At 55.6% G+C, this 18,665-nt stretch overlaps 1 protein-coding gene across 1 annotated transcript; it reads right to left on the bottom strand.

The window, feature by feature from the left end:
• Positions 1-5,859: 5,859 nt before the first annotated feature.
• cdca5 (cell division cycle associated 5) lies at positions 5,860-18,300 on the bottom strand. Its single transcript, XM_038787516.1, has 7 exons — positions 18,176-18,300; positions 15,905-15,969; positions 14,300-14,356; positions 14,133-14,171; positions 12,479-12,520; positions 8,951-9,487; positions 5,860-6,503 (listed from the first exon to the last, which is right to left on the bottom strand). The coding sequence occupies exons 1-7, from the start codon at positions 18,207-18,209 to the stop codon at positions 6,423-6,425; spliced, it is 855 nt and encodes a 284-aa protein (XP_038643444.1). The 5' UTR covers positions 18,210-18,300; the 3' UTR covers positions 5,860-6,422.
• Positions 18,301-18,665: the final 365 nt, after the last annotated feature.

Here is an 18,665-nt window from a genome sequence, read left to right as displayed (position 1 = left end):
CCGTGTGCTCCCCATACCACAATCTAGTAAAAGTTGTGGGTCAGGTGAACTCCATGATACACTTTGGGGTTCTCTAAACCCGGGCCCAGGCTGCGATCTGCCTTCATACGATTCCAGAATGTTCCATGACATGTGCGTGTGAGTCCGAGGTCGTCCTTCAAAAGGCCTGGTAAACGGAAGCACACCAGACGTTGCTGTGAAAATCCCCTGGTCGCCACATTCCGGCGCCTGTTCGGGTACACCGAGGGAGAATTCAGAACGTCCAATTCACCCGACAAGCACGTCTTTCGGGGACTTGTGGGAGGAAACCGGAGCATCCGGAGGAAACCCACGCAGACACGGGGGGGGGGGGAGAACGTGCAGACTCCGCACAAACAGTGACCCAAGCCCAGGAATCAAACCCGGGTTCCTGGCGCTGTGAAGCAACAGCGCTGACCACTGTGCTATTTCTTTACTTGGCCAAATTTCCCACCATGCATTTTGGTTCGGCTACTGTGGTGATATGCATCACTGTCAATACACACGTCAAGGAAGCAGTTTATGCTACATGAAGAAGCATAAGACAACTGCGACAACGTCCAACCCCCCCCCCCCCCCCCCCCCCCTCAGCATCGTAAATGTTGCGATCAAGATCTGAAATTGTCGAGTTGCATGCTCCTGTTGCCCATAGCTCAGATCGAGCTAAGGGGCAAAATGGCCACCATGTTGCAACCCAAATTAGTCCATCAAGGTTGGAATGTGAGGAGGCAAGGCTGTTTTCAGGAGTGACAATACCCCCCCCCCCCCCCACCAACCACCACCACCAACCACCACCTCCGGCAAATGTCTCTCCTCACACTTGAATTCACTGCTGTGCTTGCTAGCAGCGCTCAGTCCGACCTGAGATCTGTTTGTTTGGCACTTGGCTCCCGTGAGTATTCAAATTGCCTCGCGTTGCAGCTGCCCCCCCACCCCGCTGGAACACCTGGAAATTCTTCACCGCTGTTAGCACCGCTGCCTCGCAGCGTCAAAGACCCGGGTTCGATTCCGACCTCGGGATTTCTGTCTGTGCGGAGTTTGCACGTTCTCTCCCCGTGTCTGCGTGGGTTTCCTCCGGGTGCTCCGGTTTCCGCCCCACAGCCCGAAGATGTGCAGGTTAGGTGGATTGGCCGTGCTAAATTGTCCCTTAGTGTCCAAAAATGTGCAGATTGGGTGGATTGGCCGTGCTAAATTGCCCCTTAGTGTCCAAAGATGTGCAGGTTAGGTAGATTGGCCGTGCTAAATTGCCCCTTAGTGTCCAAAGATGTGCAGGTTAGGCGAACTGACCGTGCTAAATTGCCCCTTAGTGTCCAAAGATGTGCAGGTTGGGTAGATTGGCCGTGCTAAATTGTCCCTTAGTGTCCAAAGATGTGCAGCTTAGGCGGACTGGCCCTCGCGACTGAGATCCGGAACAGGACAGCACAGAGCCAGCGATCGGAGGCCTCACACCCCATCCCAGGACTAGACCGCAGGAACTAAATGTGCTGCGCTGAATTTCATTTGCCCGGCCCCCAGATCGAGATCTGCAAAACCGTGCCCCCCCCCCCCCCTCCCGATTCTCGAACCCAGCTGGGAATTTCTCCGCGGCTGAATCCAGGGGGGGGGGGTGCCCACAGGACTGAGCAGCAAGCCTCTCCTGCTCCCCCCCCCCCCCCACCCAGTCACCCCCTTTCCCCTGACTCCATCAGGATGGACTGGGCACCCTGGGGGGGGGGGGGGGGGGGGGGGGGGGGGGGAGCCGGGCGTGACTGGGTCAGGCAACGACTTTGGGACGGGCCCCGCGTTGAGCCCAAGGGCTTTCCTTTCCTTTGTCCCTTGGAGAGGGGGGGGGGGGGGGGGGTGGGAGGGAGGTCTCACACCGGCGGTTCTCGTCCATCTTTCACGGGCCTTGGGTGGCAGCTCTGTCGTCCGAATGATTTGAGCTCTGACAGCTCAAGAGATGCGCCAGTCCCTCTCCTTGTTCTCGGTTTCCGCCTGAGCTCGGGTGGGGGCGTTGAGATAGCTGGTCCCGGTGCCGTGGCTCAATGAGCGGGGTTTTTCGGTCAGCAGTTTGGAGATGGCTTTGCTACCCCCCCCCCCCCCCCCCCCCCCGGACCTGAGAGCCAGTGGGTGGGGTTCGGTAGCTAGGGTCTTGCTTGCTGTATTTGCTTCCTCAATCTTCCAAGGGAGGCCCTGCGTTTGAGGTCTGAGACTCCCTTGGACGTGTCGTACTCGGTCCTTTTCCTTATTGGCTGTGAGTGGGCGCATGCATGGCAGATGTAGTATAACGTGGTAAATATGAAGTTATCCGCATGTGAACGGGTGTAAAGGGCGGCATGTTAGCACAGTGGTTAGCACAGTTGCTTCGCAGCTCCAGGGTCCCAGGTTCGATTCCTGGCTGGGTCACTGTCTGTGCGGAGTCTGCACGTTCTCTCCCCGTGTCTGCGTGGGTTTCCTCCGGGTGCTCCGGTTTCCTCCCACAGTCCAAAGATGTGCAGGTTAGGTGGATTGGCCGTGATAAATTGTCCTCAGTGTCCAAAAAATGTTAAGGGGGGGGGGGGTTACTGGGTTCCGGGGATAGGGTAGATACGTGGGCTTCAGTAGGGTGCTCTTTCTCAGGGCCGGTGCGGACTCGATGGGCCGAATGGCCTCCTTCTGCACTGTAAATTCTATGAAATTGAGAGAGGCGGATACTCAGCAAGACCTTGGTGTCCTCGTGCATCAGTCGCTGAAAGTAAGCGCGCAGGTACAGCAGGCGGTAAAGAAGGCAAATGGTATGTTGGCCTTCATAACAAGATTATTCGAGTATAGGAATCGGGATGTTTTACTGCCATTGTACAGGGCCTTGGTGAGGCCACACCTGGAGTATTGTGGGTAGTTTTGGTGTCCTTCTCTGAGGAAGGATGTTCTTGCTCTGGAGGGAGAGCAGCGAAGGTTTACCAGGCTGATTCCTGGGATGGCGGGACTGTCATATGAGGAGGGATTGAGTCGGTCAGGATTATGTTCATTGGAGTTTAGAAGAGTGAGAGGGGAGCTCATAGAAACTTGTAAAATTCTAACAGGATTGGACAGGGTAGATTCGGAAAGAATGTTCCCGATGGTGGGGGGAGTCCAGAACTAGGGGGTCATAGTTTGAGGGTCAGGGGTTAACCTTTTAGGACTGAGGTGAGGAGAAATTTCTTCACCCAGAGAGGGGGGGGGGGACTCTGTGGAATTCGCCACCACAGACAGTAGCGGAGGCCAAAACGTTGTGTGATTCTGAAGGAATCAGATGCAGTTCTTGGGGCTAAAGGGAGGGGACGCCGACCAGTCGGGGAAATCTAAAATGGCTGCCAAACGAGAGCTCGTCGATGGCGGTGCGGCCAGACAGGCCCGCCCCCGGTGGGGGGGGGGGGGGGGGGATGCAGACAGCAGGCTGCTGAAGATCTAACCTCACCGACAGCGCAATCGGCAGCGACCACGTGAGACCCCAGCGGCAGGATATATCCGTCAGATCTCCCAGCTGTATGTTTAGAATAACATGTTTGCTGGCAAATTAGCCGAGGCGCGAGCACACAATTTGTGGTAATACCACTGTATATATATGTGTGTGCCTCTATTAGGGGATGTACAATAGTACCGGCTATTACAAATTTGTCGGTAAGCCCCCTGCATAGTTTGTCGGTAAGCCCCTGCCGGCTAGCTCCGCCCACAGGAGCAGTATAAATATCCATGAGGTCTCCTGAGCTGCCATTTTACAGCTCCACTTGAGGTAATAACATCTCACGGTAATAAAGCCTCTTTTGTACCGTTTCGTGTTTGTGTGTGCAATTGTTAGCACAACACAATTTATATTTATTTTCTCGCAAAAATGGTTCTGCTGAGTGATTTTTGACAAATATCTACTAAATTAGGGACGGCTTGTACCGAAGCTTTTTTTCCACAACCCTTCTGTCGCGTTGACTTGCTCTGGAGCTCGGAGTGTGTGTCTATCTGTGTGTGTATTTATAGAGCCTGGGTCATTAAACTGTGCTCTTGTCAGGATCGCAGTGTCTGCTATCCCTTATCTCAGCGATGGGCCACCGGGTATTGAACTTGATGATCGGCCATGATTGGAATGAATGGTGGAGCAGGCTCGAAGGCTGAATGGCCTGCGTCTGTTTTCTGTGTCTTGGGGCGAGATCACTCTGCCCTGGAAAGGGAGTTTCATTGCGTTGTGGGTGTCAGTGTAACTCTTTCTCCCCCCCCCCCCCCCCCCCCCAGCTCCATAATTCTTGGGGGATTTTTATTCCTGTTATTTCTGTACTGAACCTATAGGTATGACGCAACTCGAGTTGTTGACTATCAGACAAACGTTGAATTCACAAGGGAAAACCCTGGGGATTTTGTCCGCACCTCGGTCGACCTTATTTGTTGCCGTCTTATTTGATAGATTATCGTAGAATTTACAGTGCAGAAGGAGGCCATTCGGCCCATCGAGTCTGCACCGGCTCTTGGTAAGAGCACCCTACCCGAGGTCAACAACCCCACCCAACACTAAGGGCAATTTTGGACACTAAGGGACAATTTAGCACGGCCAATCCACCTAACCTGCACATCTTTGGACACTAAGGGACAATTTAGCATGGCCAATCCACCTAACCTGCACATCTTTGGACACTAAGGGACAATTTAGCATGGCCAATCCACCTAACCTGCACATCTTTGGACACTAAGGGCAATTTAGCACGGCCAATCCACCTAACCTGCACATCTTTGGACACTAAGGGGCAATTTAGCACGGCCAATCCACCTAACCTGCACATCTTTGGACACTAAGGGGCAATTTAGCACGGCCAATCCACCTAACCTGCACATCTTTGGACACTAAGGGCAATTTAGCACGGCCAATCCACCGAACCTGCACATCTTTGGACTGTGGGAGGTGACCGGAGCACCCGGAGGAAACCCACGCACACACGGGGGAGGAGGATGTGCAGACTCCGCACAGACAGCGACCCCAAGCCGGGAATCGAACCTGGGACCCCCGGGGCTGTGAAGCAATTGCGCTACCCACAATGTCCCCGCTGGAGAGGAGCACACTCTCACACAACAATCGACGGCAGACGGAATGAACACACGCACCACCACCCCCCCCCCCCCCCCCCCCACCCCGATTTGATTCTCACAACAAGTCCCTACAGACGAGCAACAGCGCGCACACACACTCATTTCCACCGCTCCCAAAAGGCCATTTCCTCTCCCGGCGGAGACGGAGGAGGAATTGTGCATGGGACAGGGGATTAGGGACAAAAATATCGACGCGCGGACCCACACAGGCCAGCTGTGCGAGCACAACATTCATTTCATCGGCTTGACAGAACACGCAAACAAGGCATTTTGTTTTTAAAATTCTAATTTATTATCTTAATTAAGGCATGCAGCAATAGTTCTCATGTCACCACCGTGGCACTCCTTAACGTGTGGTGTGTGTGTGTGGCTGTTCATGCGCAGAAATACAGTCACAGTTTAATTATACTTCTAACAGGAGAGGTAAAATCTCCGCGTACTCTTGTCCCATGATCGGTTCGGTTAACTGCCGGGTTTGGCCGGTTCACTGAAACGGAGATCAACGCTTCGCGGTTCTGGAGCAATACAAAATTTGATCGTTTGGGGGGGGGGGGGGGGAGAGCCAGCCGTACTTAATACCGGATTTGATTTCAAATTGTCGGGCACGGTGCGCGATCGTTTATCCGGGGGAAGGAGAGCCCGAGATCCAGTTGCCGCACACGCCACGGAAAATGTCCCGGCATTTTCAAAGACGGGACGGGCGTTTTTGCCACGTCGATACGCCCACGGGGTGGGGGGGGGGGGGGGGGGGGGGGGGGGGGGGGGGGGGGGGGGGGGGAGAGAGAGAGAGAGAGAAAAGAGAGAGAGAGAGAGAGAGAGAGAGAGTTCGGCCCATCCCTCGACAGCACCGACCCCTCCCGGAGAACGAGACGGGTCTTAAAACGCATCAGGAGGACGATCAGCAATGGAGGAGAGAGAGAGAGAGAGAGACAAGTGCTGACTATGTTTATCTCTCACGTGTTTCTGCGGCAGGCTGTGGGCGATTTGGGGTGGGGAGAGGAGAGGGGAGGGGGGGGCAAATAATCCCAGCGGCGCACCGTTTCCCAGCATGCAACACCAATCAGTGGCCACCGCCGGGATAGACGCCTGTAACGGGGGTTGGGCCGCGGGAGACGTTCAGCGTCGGAAAGCAGCAGCGAGCGATTCGGGTGGGGGGGGGAGGGGTGCGGGGAGAGAGAGAGAGCATCGGTAGCAGCAGCTAACCCAAAGAGCGGAGGTCACTGGGCTCCTGGACTGGCCTGCCCCTCCTCCGGTCATCGGATACAGGGCGGTGCCTCGAGAAACGGTTTGGGTCCCCCCCCCCCAGGAAGACGAATCCGTTTCCAGTCGGCTCCAGGTCACTCCACCAGCAAATCAAACCGTTCCGCCTCATCGAAACTGGCGTTCATCTGGGCCGCCCACTCGTCCAAAGCGGATTTCTGCAAAGAAACAAGCAAAGCGCAGGCGGGGCGATCAGGTTGGGGGCTCAACATTCAGCGGCTTACCCGGGTTCCACCGGCACAGAGCCCCGGGGCAGACATCGGGTCACGTCATTGCGGGGCCTCACATGTATGGACAAAATAGGAGCGGGAAGGTGGCCATTCGGCCCCTCGAGCCTGCTCCGCCGCGCCTGACGATGGTGGCCGATCAGCGATGTTCGATAGCCTGATTCTCCCCTCTCCTGTACCCTTTGCCCCCCCCATGAGCTACCAGCCGCTCTCTGCTCTGACTCCATGGGGGCTCCATCCCAGAGGCTCGGTCGCACAATTCCAACTCGCGAGCGCTCCCAGGAACACCGTACCCCTCGACCTGGAGGCCGTGCGCGGGGTGGCGGACCCGCCACTGTGGGCTGCCCCCTACTGGAGGTAACAGGTAACCGGATCAGAGGTCCTCACCCAGGTTAGGTGGACTGGCCGTGCTAAAAAAAAAATCACCCCTTAGCGTCCAAAAGGCTGGCTGGGGTTACGGGGATACGTCAGGGGGAGTGAGCCCAGGTCGGGTTCTCTTTCTGAGGGCTGGTACTGACTCGATGGGCTGAATGGCCTCCTCCTGCACTGTAAGGATTCTGGGAGATCTGGTTGGGGTCACCGTTAACTATATCATCTTTCTCACAACCTCAGAACACCATGAAGACATAGGAGCAGAATTAGGCCACTCGGCCCATCGAGTCTGCTCCGCCATTCAATCATGACTGGTATTTTTCTCATCCCCATTCTCCTGCCTTCGCCCTGATCCCCTTATTAATCAAGAACCTATCTATCTCTGTCTTAAAGACACTCAGTGATTTGGCCTCCAGCCTTCTGCGGCAAAGATTTACACAGATTCACCCCCCTCTGGCTGAAGAAATTCCTCCTCATCTCTGTTTTAAAGGATCGTCCCTTCAGTCTGAGATTGTGTCCTCTGGTTCTAGTTTCTCCTACAAGTGGAAACATCCTCTCCACGTCCACTCTATCCCAGGCCTCGCAGTATCCTGTACGTTTCAATAAGATCCCCCCCCCATCCTTCTAAACTCCAACGAGTACAGAACCAGAGACCTCGACCGCACACACTCACACAAACTCATACACACACTCACACACACCCATACTCACACACATACTCTCTCACACAGACACACATTCTCTCTCTCACACACAAGCATTCTCTAACACACACACACACACATTCTCTCACACACACGCTCTCACATTCTCTCTCACACACACGCTCTCACACTCTCTCTCTCACACACGCTCACATTCTCTCACACACACGCTCTCACATTCTCTCACACACACGCTCTCACATTCTCTCTCACACACACGCTCTCACATTCTCTCTCACACACACGCTCTCACATTCTCTCTCACACACACGCTCTCACATTCTCTCTCACACACGCTCTCATATTCTCTCACACGCTCTCACATTCTCTCTCACACACACGCTCTCACATTCTCTCACACACGCTCTCACATTCTCTCTCACACACACGCTCTCACATTCTCTCACACACACGCTCTCACATTCTCTCTCACACACACGCTCTCACATTCTCTCTCACACACACACACGCTCTCACATTCTCTCTCACACACACACGCTCTCACATTCTCTCTCACACACACGCTCTCACATTCTCTCTCACACACGCTCTCACATTCTCTCTCACACACGCTCTCACATTCTCTCTCACACACGCTCTCACATTCTCTCTCACACGCTCTCACATTCTCTCTCACACACACGCTCTCACACTCTCTCTCACACACACGCTCTCACATTCTCTCTCACACACACGCTCTCACATTCTCTCACACACACACGCTCTCACATTCTCTCTCACACACACGCTCTCACATTCTCTCACACACACGCTCTCACATTCTCTCTGACACACACGCTCTCACATTCTCTCTCACACACACACACACGCTCTCACATTCTCTCTCACACACACTCTGTGGTGTGTGGGCTGGTTTAGCAGACTGGGCTAAATCGCTGGCTTTTAAAGCAGACCCAGGCAGGCCAGCAGAGCGGTTCAATTCCCGTCCCGGCCTCCCCGAACAGGCGCCGGAAAGTGGCGACTAGGGGCTTTTCACAGCGACTTTATTTTGAAGCCTACTCGTGACAATAAGCGATTTTCATTTTCATACGACAAGCTCTTCATTCCGGGGATCATTCTTGCGAACCTCCCTCTGGACCCTCTCCAAGGCCCCACCGCATCCTTCCTTAGATACGGGGCCCAAAACCTCTCACAATACTCCAAATTGGGGTCTGACCAGAGCCTCATACAGCCTCAGGAGTACATCCCTAATCTTGTATGCTAGCCCTCTCGACGTGAATGGACACTCCGAAGGGGTCGCCAGCCAGCTAGCCGCTCACGGTTGTGGTCTGGGAGTCTTACCTCGATCTGTGGAATCTTCCGTTTCTTCCTCTTCTGTTTGACGATAGCGATGCCGGGGATGTCGCGGTCCGGCGATGGCGCCAGTTCGGCGGCATGGCTGACCTGCCCCAACAACTCCGCCGCCTCCTTGGGGATCAAGGGTTTGACCGGCGAGACCCCCAACGCCGCCTCGCCGGCCAGGAGCCTCTCGAAGCCGAAGAAGGACCGGCGCGAGGCCGGCAGCTGGTTGGGCGTGGACGTGTCGGAGGCTTCGCTCGCCGGGCACGGGGACGTCCGGAAGCCTCTGCCGCCGGCGCTCGTGTTTAGGGCGTGGATGCCAAGGGGGCTCAGGCGGCTGTACGAGCGCCGCACCTTCTGGGACATGGCCGTGCTCCGGAGCGGCGAGGGGTCCGTGTCCGGGGAGACGCCCGCCTCCCCGGCGCGGGGGGGGCTCACGGCCGACGGGCCCCGGGGCGAGGCGAGGACCTTTCCGGCCTCGTCGCCAGGCGGGCTTCCCAAACTGAGGCAAACATTTTCTTTCCTGGCCTCCGGGGAAAGCTGCAAAAACAAAATCCAATTTGTTTATTTATTTATTTTAAAAAAAACAATATTCTATGGAGGCATTTAAATTAGAAACCTTAACCCAATTTTAACACAATGGACAACCGCCCAAAACCAGCCAACATGGCTGACATAAACAACACGCCAACAAAAATACCCCCACCTGGTCCTCCCCTATCACCCCTGGCACACAGTCCTCAATTCACGAGGCTAAGATCTGGGTCAATAGCTTGCCGTCCACGTTTAGCAGGGAGATCGGCCTGTGCGACCCACAATGCTCCTGGATTTTTATCTCGCCTCAAAATCAAGGATCGAGGCCTGCGATTGGTGGAGTAGTGGAGGGCTGTTGGAGGCGGCAAAGAGCCATTGATAGGATGCAGATCTGGGGCCGAAAAATGGCAGATGGAGTTTAACCCTGATAAGTGCGAGGTGATTCATTTTGGTAGAAAAAAAATTGAATGCGGATTACAGGGTCAACGGCAGGGCTCTGAGGAATGTGGAGGAACAGAGAGATCTTGGGGTTCATGTCCACAGATCTCTGAAGTCCACAGACCACTCAAGTGGATAGAGCCGTGAAGAAGGCCTATAGTGTTTATTAACAGGGGGCTTGAGTTTAAGAGCCGCAAAGACCCAGGTTCGATTCCCGGTTGGGTCACTGTCTGTGCGGAGTCTGCACGTCCTCCCCGTGTGTGCGTGGGTTTCCTCCGGGTGCTCCGGTTTCCTCCCACAGTCCAAAGATGTGCGGGTTAGGTGGATTGGCCATGCTAAATTGTCCGTAGTGTCCTAAAAAGTAAGGGGGGGGGGGGGGGGGTTGTTGGGTTACGGGTATAGGGTGGATACGTGGGTTTGAGTAGGGTGATCATTGCTCGGCACAACATCGAGGGCCGAAGGGCCTGTTCTGTGCTGTACTGTTCTATGTTCTAAAGTTATGCTGCAACTATACATGACCCTGGTGAGACCACGTGAAATGAAATGAAACTCGCTTATTGTCACGAGTAGGCTTCAAATGAAGTTACTGTGAAAAGCCCCTAGTCGCCACATATCGGCGCCTATTCGGGGAGGCTGTTACGGGAATTTGGAGTATTGTGTGCAGTTCTGGTCATCTCATTATAGGAAGGATGTGGAAGCATTGGAAAGGGGGCAAAAGAGATTTACCAGGATGCTGCCTGGTTTGCAGGATAGGTCTTATGAGGAAAGGTTGAAGGAGCTAGGGCTTTTCTCATTTGGAGCGGAGGAGGATGAGAGGCGACTTAATGGAGGTTTATAAGATGATGAGGGTGGATAGATAGAGTGGACGTTCAGAGACTATTTCCTCGGGTGGATGTAGCTGTTACAAGGGGGCATAACTGTAAGATTCAGGGTGGGAGATACAGGAGGGATGTCCGAGGTAGGCTCTTTACTCGGAGAGTGGTTAGGGTGTGGAATGGACTGCCTGCTGTGATAGTGGAGTCGGACACTTTAGGAACTTTCAAGCGGCTATTGGATAGGCACATGGAGCACACCAGAATGACAGGGAGCGGGATAGCTTGATCTGGGTTTCGGACAATGCTCAGCACAACATCGAGGGGCCTGTTCTGTGCTGTTCTATGATAGAGTCGAGGGGGGGGGGGGGGGGTGGCACCGTCAAGGCCTTCCGCCGTGCCCAGTGGGCACCACAGGGACTGTGGGTATTGACCCCCCCCCCCCTTCGATCACATATAGTGTTCCTTGCGAGTCTGTCTTGCAAAGAGCAGACGATGGAGGTTTTGCCTCTTGCTCTGTTCATTTAGTTAGCTCAACGGGGACGTCTGGGATACTGGCTGAGGGGAGTCCGTCGCTGTCTTGGAAGCGAGGTTTAACAAAGACAGTGGCCCACTTCACCCGCCCTTCCTCGACATGCCGTTGTCGGAACCGAGGGCGCAACATTCCAGATCCCTTGCCAACCTTCCAAAGTTCGGAAGGGCAACAGTGTTTTTTCTTTTTGTTTGTTTTTGGACGGATAAGTTTTAACGATAGTTTGAGGCTGGATACTTTATAAACTTTTGCTGGTTTGTGAAGGGAAAACGGATGTCACAGTGTGCTATTAATGTTAATGTGGGCTGTCAGCTCTTTGCAAAGGCGAATCGGGCAATTTGCTCGCTGCATCCTTGCTTCACTGAACTTTACAAATCAGAGACTGGCGCAGTGCGGGCCAGGCTTGGGCCTTCCGAGTCTGTGCTGTCCCTTTTGAAGGGGAATCGCCAGCCTTCAAAGAGCAAGGGAAGTACAGCACAGGAACAGGCCCTTCAGCCCTCCAAGCCCGTGCCGATCACAATGCCCGAACTAAAAATAAAACCTTCTGTCCTTACTCGGTCCGTCTCCCTCTATTTCCTCCCTATTCATGTACTCATGCCTCTTTTTAAAAAATAAATCTAGTGTACCCAATTCATTTTTTCCCAATTAAGGGGCAATTTAGCCTGGCCAATCCACCTAGCACATCTTTGGGTTGTGGGGGCGAAACCCACGCAGACACGGGGAGAATGTGCAAACTCCACACGGACGGTGACCCAGGGATCGAACCTGGGACCTCGGCGCCGTGAGGCAGCAGGGCTAACCCACTGCGCCATCCCTGCTGCCCTCCAGAAGCCTCTTAACTGTTGCTAATGTGCCAGCCTCCACCACATCCTCCGGCAGCGCGCTCCAGGCACCCACCGCTCGCTGCGTGAAAAACGTACCCCCCGCACGTCTCCCTTAACCTTTCCCCTTTCACCTTGAACCTGCACCTTGTGAGCGACACCTCCATGCCTCTGACTATCCACCCTGTCTATGCCTCTCGTAATCTTGTAGACCTCTATCAGGTCTCCCCCTCGGCCTCCGCCTTTCCAGTGAGAACAGCCTGCCGATCAGGCACCACGGATGGGGGGGGGGGGGGGGGGAGCAGCTTTTCCTTATTGCCCACCCCTGGTCCGTCCATCGATCACCCCAATTTCCACCCCCTTGGGGGGGAGGAGAGTCCGTGCGTACACTTACCCGTGGGCTGCGCCTCGGGGCCGCGGTGGTAGGTTTGGTAAGCTGTGCGAGGAGAGAGAGAGCGAGAGAGAGAGAGAACTAGGTCAGCATCGAGTCTGGGCATTATTTCAAGAACCGAGTCAGGCACCCGCCACCCCACTGCACCCTACGTCCAAACCCCGCCAGCTCCAAAAGGCAGAGAGGAACCTCCTTCTGATTCTCTGCCCAACTGTGGGCCTCCTTGGCGGTTTCGAGCGCAATCCCTCGCTCAGCTCGGCAGCCCTCGGACACAATTTGTCCCTCCGTTTTGGCGCCCAAATCCTCAAGGCCGCCAGCTCCGATTCATTCAATCCCCGGCCTAAAATGTGCGCAGGTTCCCCCGCCGGCCCCTCTCCAACCTTCAGGGTTTTTAAAAAAAAAGGCACAATCTCCAAATTCTTTGGCTGGGATTCTCCGACCCTGAGCCGGGTCGGAGAATCCCCCCACTCCCCCCCCCCCACGGTGGGGCGTGAATCCCGCCCCGACGCCGGCTGCCCTATTCTCCGGCGCCGCTTTTCCTGGGCCGGCGGGATGCTCGCCAGGCTGGTCGGGGGCCGTTGACAGCGCGCCCCCCCCCCCCCCCGGGCAATTCTCTGGACCGAGTGGACGTAAAGTTTTGCCCAGTCCCGCTGGCGTGAATTCCTCACCTCACACACGGCGGGACCTGGCAGGTAAGTGTGCCGGGGGGGGCGGTCCTGGGGGGTGGGGGCAGGCGGATCCAACCGTGGGGGGGGGGGGGGGGGATTTGCGGTGGGCACGATGACCTGGCCCGCGATCGGGGCCCACCGATCTGCGGCCGGGCTTGTTCCATGGGGGGGGGGCCTTAATTCCTCCGCGCTGGGCCCCTGTCGGGCTCCGCCATATTGCCCGGGGGCCGGCGCGGAGAAGGGAACCCCCGCCCATGCGCGGACATACGCCCGCCCGCGCGTGGAAATACGCCAGCCGGTCTGCACATGCGCGAACTCGCGCCGGCCCTTCGGCGCTGGCTGGAGCGGAGCCAACCCCTCCGCCGTCAACCTAGCCCCCGTGAAAGTGGAGAACTCCTCCCTTTCGGGGACTGTTGACGCCGAAGTGGTTGCCGCCAGTTTCCCCGCCGGCGCGCGGACTTTGTCCCATTACTGCAGAATCCCGCCCACCGACTGAATTTAAAAAAAGAAATCCAGTGATCGAACATAGAACAATATGTCCCGTGCTTGGGCCTTCCTCAAACAGGCTTCACAGCAGGTGACCAGTAAAACAGACGGAGTGACTTTCAAAACGTCCGATACATCTTTCGGGACTTGTGGGAGGAAACCGGAGCACCCAGAGGGAAACCCACGCAGACACGGGGGGGGGGGGGGGGAGAACGCGCTGACTCCGCACAGACGGTGACCCAAGCCCGGGGATCGAACCCGGGACCCTGGCGCTGTGAAGCCACCGCGCTGCCCAACGAATGGTTTGTGTTTCAACGCACGATATCTCCTCATTGAGACACCAACCACAGCCTCTCCCTCGCGCCGTCAGTTTCTACTGATGAGAGGACATTTCAAAATGGCTTCCGGTGACAGTAACGACTTCCCTCTTCGCTGACCTAGCTGCCATTTTGTATTGTCACGGCCAAACACGTCTCACAAACTGCGGCGCGCGGGCTTCTTACCTGCGGGCTCTGTCGAGGCTCCCCCGAAACCCGCTTTTGCTAAAAAGGGGGGGAGTGGAAGAAAAAGTAAACCACGTTAGTACAAAGGCAGGTTCGCGCTCTGCTCCAACCCCCCCCCCCCCCCCCCCTCACCCATACCAGACAGAACAGGAATATTCACCACTCACCGCATTCTTTTGGGGTTCGATCTTTTTCAGGACGATCGAACGCTTGACCACCGGAGCCTGCGGGACAACGGAGAGCCTGGGTCAGCGACGGAATGAAATGAAAATCGCTCATTGTCACGAGTAGGCTTCAACGAAGTTACTGTGAAAAGCCCCCTAGTCGCCACATTCCGGCGCCTCTCCGGGGAGGCTGGTACGGGAATCGAACCGTGCTGCTGGCCTGCTTTAAAAGCCAGCGATTTAGCCCAGTGAGCTAAACCAGCCCCGCGAGGGTCGGAGAAAAGAAAAAAAAAAAACCCACACTCTTCAGGAGGACGAGAGGCTCGGCGTGGAAGGGAAATTAATGAGTTGCCAACTTAGAAGCATGCTGGGAAATGCTCGACTATAGTTCAACACTACTTCTGAATGAAAGTAAGTAGGTCAGGTAACATAAATTAAATAGTGCTTAATATTCTGGTCTCAGCCTTATTATGGAAACACATTGTCCTCTGAAAGATAACAAAATGTGTACTCGAGTTGTTTTTAGCCATGGGCAAGAACATACGTACTACGTATTTCATCGTGCGTACTTTCCAAGGTCTATTGCCAACGGCAGCACGGTAGCATGGGGGCCTCACGGTAGCATGGTGGTTAGCATAAATGCTTCACAGCTCCAGAGTCCCAGGTTCGATTCCCGGTTGGGTCACTGTCTGTGTGGAGTCTGCACGTCCTCCCCGTGTGTGCGTGGGTTTCCTCCGGGTGCTCCGGTTTCCTCCCACAGTCCAAAGATGTGCGGGTTAGGTGGATTGGCCATGCTAAATTGCCCGTAGTGTCCTAAAAGTAAGGTTATGGGGGGGGGGGGGGGGTTATTGGGTTACGGGTATAGGGTGGATACGTGGGTTTGAGTAGGGTGATCATGGCTCGGCACAACATCGAGGGCCGAAGGGCTTGTTCTGTGCTGTACTGTTCTATGTTCTATTGGATATAAACATGCCTATTTACTTCAAGATGTTATTTCAGACGATAAAGATATGCTTCCTTCAATCGAACCTCAGAGAGCGGTGCCCTGGCCTTTGCAGCTGGAACTCTCTCTCTCCGCAAATATGTTTGTGCAAATAAATTTCGTTAAATCGAACCTTCGAGGAATTTGTCTCTATTATAATTTCCACGACACTCGGGAAGAGATGCTAAGCACCTCCCTCGGTCCGCACGCCCTACACAAACACGCCCGACGCACTTCAGCGGGGAGGGGTCCGCCCCCAACAGTCTGACGCTCGCCCCGCCGGCGCCGATTGCTCGTCGGGCGAAAACTTTCAGCCCCCCCCCTCGGACCGGGGCTCTGATTACAGACCACTGACCTCAGCCAACACTCTGCCCGGACCGGTTTTGCTGAACGCCGTAACGTCGAAGCTCCAGTTAACCCGCCTCTAACCTCCCCACCTTCTACAAAAGAGGCACAAACCCCAACTGCGATCGGGAGTCATTTGCACGTCTCTCCTCCGCAACTCTTTGGATGCCAAAAAGTTATTCCGAACGATTAGGCAGCTGGGAACGCGGATGGGGGAAGGGGAGGGGGGGCGGACGAACCCCCCCCCCCCCCCAAATCGCAGCTGCCACTCAACTACTCACCACGTTCTCCTTACTCTCCGCCTCCGCCAGCCGATCAGATTTCCTCCTCGCTGGTGGGTGTAGATCTACAGACAGAGTGAAATGTCAGGGTTCCGGGCTGCGGCCGACAGACGAGCAAACGCTACACTTTTCACCGATTCTTTACAGCGCAGGAGGCCATTCAGCCCCTCGGGTACGTTTAAGCACTGGGGGTACAGTACTAGTGACGGGTCTGTCACTGTATAACACTGGGGTACAGTACTGGTGGGGACGGGTCTGTCACTGTATAACACTGGGGTACAGTACTGGTGGGGACGGGGTCTGTCACTGTATAACACTGGGGTACAGTACTGGTGGGGATGGGTCTGTCAGTGTATAACACTGGGGTACAGTACTGGTGGGGACGGGTCTGTCACTGTATAACACTGGGGTACAGTACTGGTGGGGACGGGTCTGTCACTGTATAACACTGGGGTACAGTACTGGTGGGGACGGGGTCTGCCACTGTATATCACTGGGGTACAGTACTGGTGGGGACGGGTCTGTCACTGTATAACACTGGGGTACAGTACTGGTGGGGACGGGTCTGTCACTGCGTAACACTGGGGTACAGTACTGGTGGGGACGGGTCTGTCACTGTATAACACTGGGGTACAGTACTGGTGGGGATGGGTCTGTCACTGTATAACACTGGGGTACAGTACTGGTGGGGACGGGTCTGTCACTGTATAACACTGGGGTACATAACTGGTGGGGACGGGTCTGTCACTGTATAACACTGGGGTACAGTACTGGCGGGGACAGGTCTGTCACTGTATAACACTGGGGTACAGTACTGGTGGGGACGGGTCTGTTACTGTATAACACTGGGGTACAGTACTGGTGGGGATGGGTCTGTCACTGTATAACACTGGGGTACAGTACTGGTGGGAACGGGTCTGTCACTGTATAACACTGGGGTACAGTACTGGTGGGGATGGGTCTGTCACTGTATAACACTGGGGTACAGTACTGGTGAGGACGGGTCTGTCACTGTATAACACTGGGGTACAGTACTGGTGGGGAGGGTCTGTCACTGTATAACACTGGGGTACAGTACTGGTGGAATGCACCACTATCTATGGGCAGGGGGTATGTAGTATGGACCCACTATTTGTGGTGTGTGAGGGTGGCATGCACCATTATTTGTGGGATGGGGGATGGAATGCACAATTGTGGGAGGGGTGGAATGCGCCACTATTCTTGCGGGGGATGGTGGTATGTTCCACTACTGGTGAGGGGGGGGGGGGGGGGGAGTGGAATGCTCCACTACTGGTGGGTGGGGGTGGGGGGGGGGAGAGTGAAATGCTCCACTATTAGTGGGGGGAGTGGAATGCTCCACTATTGTTGGGGTGGAATGCACCACTACCAATGGCGGGGTGTAACGCACTCCTCTCTATGGCGGGGTGAAACTCACCCCAATCTATGGTGGGGTGGAATGCACCACTATTTGTGGGGGTGGAATGCACCCCTATCTATGGCGTGGTGGAATACACCACTATTTCGGGGGGGGGGGGGAGAGATAGAATGCACCACTATTTGTGGGGGGGTGGAATGCACCACTATTTGGGGGGGGGGGGATGGAATGCATCACTATTTCGGAGGGGGGAAATGGAATGCACCACTATTTCTGGGGGGGGGGGGGAGATAGAATGCACCACTATTTGTGGGGGGGGTGGAATGCACCACTATTTGTGTTGGGGATGGAATTCACCTCTATTTGTGTGTGGGGAGGGGGTGAAATGCATACCTATTTGTAGGAGGGATGGAATGCACCACTATTTGTGTGTGGGGGAGCGGAATGGACCACTATATGTGTGTGGGGGGGGGGGGGTGTTTGTGGAATGCACTACTATTTGTGGTTGGGGTGGAACGCACCACTATGTGTGGGGAGGGAGTTGCAATGAACCACTATGTGTGTGTGTGTGTGTGGGGATGCACCACTATTTGTAGGGGGGGGCATGCACCACTATTTGTGGGGCTGGGGGGATGGAATTCACCACTATATGTTTGGGGGGGGGGGGGTTTGTGTGGAATACACCACTTTCTGTAGGGGGGCGGTGTGGAATGCATCACTATGTGTGGGGGGGGGTGTGGAATGCATCACTATGTGTGTGGGGGGGGGTGGAATGCACCACTATTGGGGGGGGGGGGGGTGGAATGCATTACTGTTTGTGGAGGGGGGTGGAATGCACCGCTGTTTGTGGGGAGGGGTAGATTGCACCATTATGCTCGGCCCACTCCCTGACTCACCCGGCTCCCGCTGTGCCCCTGTCGCCGCCGCCATTCCCTCTCTCTGTGTCTCCGGCGCGGGTTAACGGCGATCCCCGGCCGCCGCCATTCAAACTCTCTGCTCCCGCCGCCGCCGCCGCCTCCCATTGGCTGCGCCCGGTCCCGCCCCGCCCGGCGCAGCGCTGCCGATTGGCTCCCCGCCCGGCACAGCGCTGCCGATTGGCTGGCCGGAACAATGGCTCTGGGCGCTGATTGGCCGCCGCCCTTCTCCTCGCCCACCGATTGGCCGCAGACGCGCTCCGTCCTGATTGGCTCCGACATGCGGGGCGCCGATTGGCTCAGCCTATGGGCGGGTTCTCAATAACCATTGGTCAGCTCGCCTGTCAATCACAGGCCGGTTGCCCCGGATACCATTGCCCCGCCCATCTCAGGGGAGAGATGGGGAACCACGCCCCTGTTTAAAGGGGCAGGCACCCTCCTTTGGACTGAGTGTCCAGTCAGGCCGGAGGTG

The sequence above is a fragment of the Scyliorhinus canicula genome, chromosome 31, assembly GCF_902713615.1.
Source record: "Scyliorhinus canicula chromosome 31, sScyCan1.1, whole genome shotgun sequence".
NCBI classification, from domain to species: domain Eukaryota; kingdom Metazoa; phylum Chordata; class Chondrichthyes; order Carcharhiniformes; family Scyliorhinidae; genus Scyliorhinus; species Scyliorhinus canicula.
This window is presented reverse-complemented; position numbering and strand designations above follow the sequence as displayed.

What these genes read in the sequence shown, in the direction of transcription:
- cdca5 (XM_038787516.1), bottom strand. Translation starts at nt 18,209, where the DNA reads ATGGCGGCGGCGACAGGGGCACAGCGGGAGCCGG. An exon ending in AGGGGCACAGCGGGAGCCGG is followed by an intron (nt 15,970 to 18,175) that starts GTGAGTCAGGGA and finishes CTCTGTCTGTAG; the next exon opens with ATCTACACCCACCAGCGAGG. An exon ending in TCGAACCCCAAAAGAATGCG is followed by an intron (nt 14,172 to 14,299) that starts GTGAGTGGTGAA and finishes CCCCCTTTTTAG; the next exon opens with CAAAAGCGGGTTTCGGGGGA.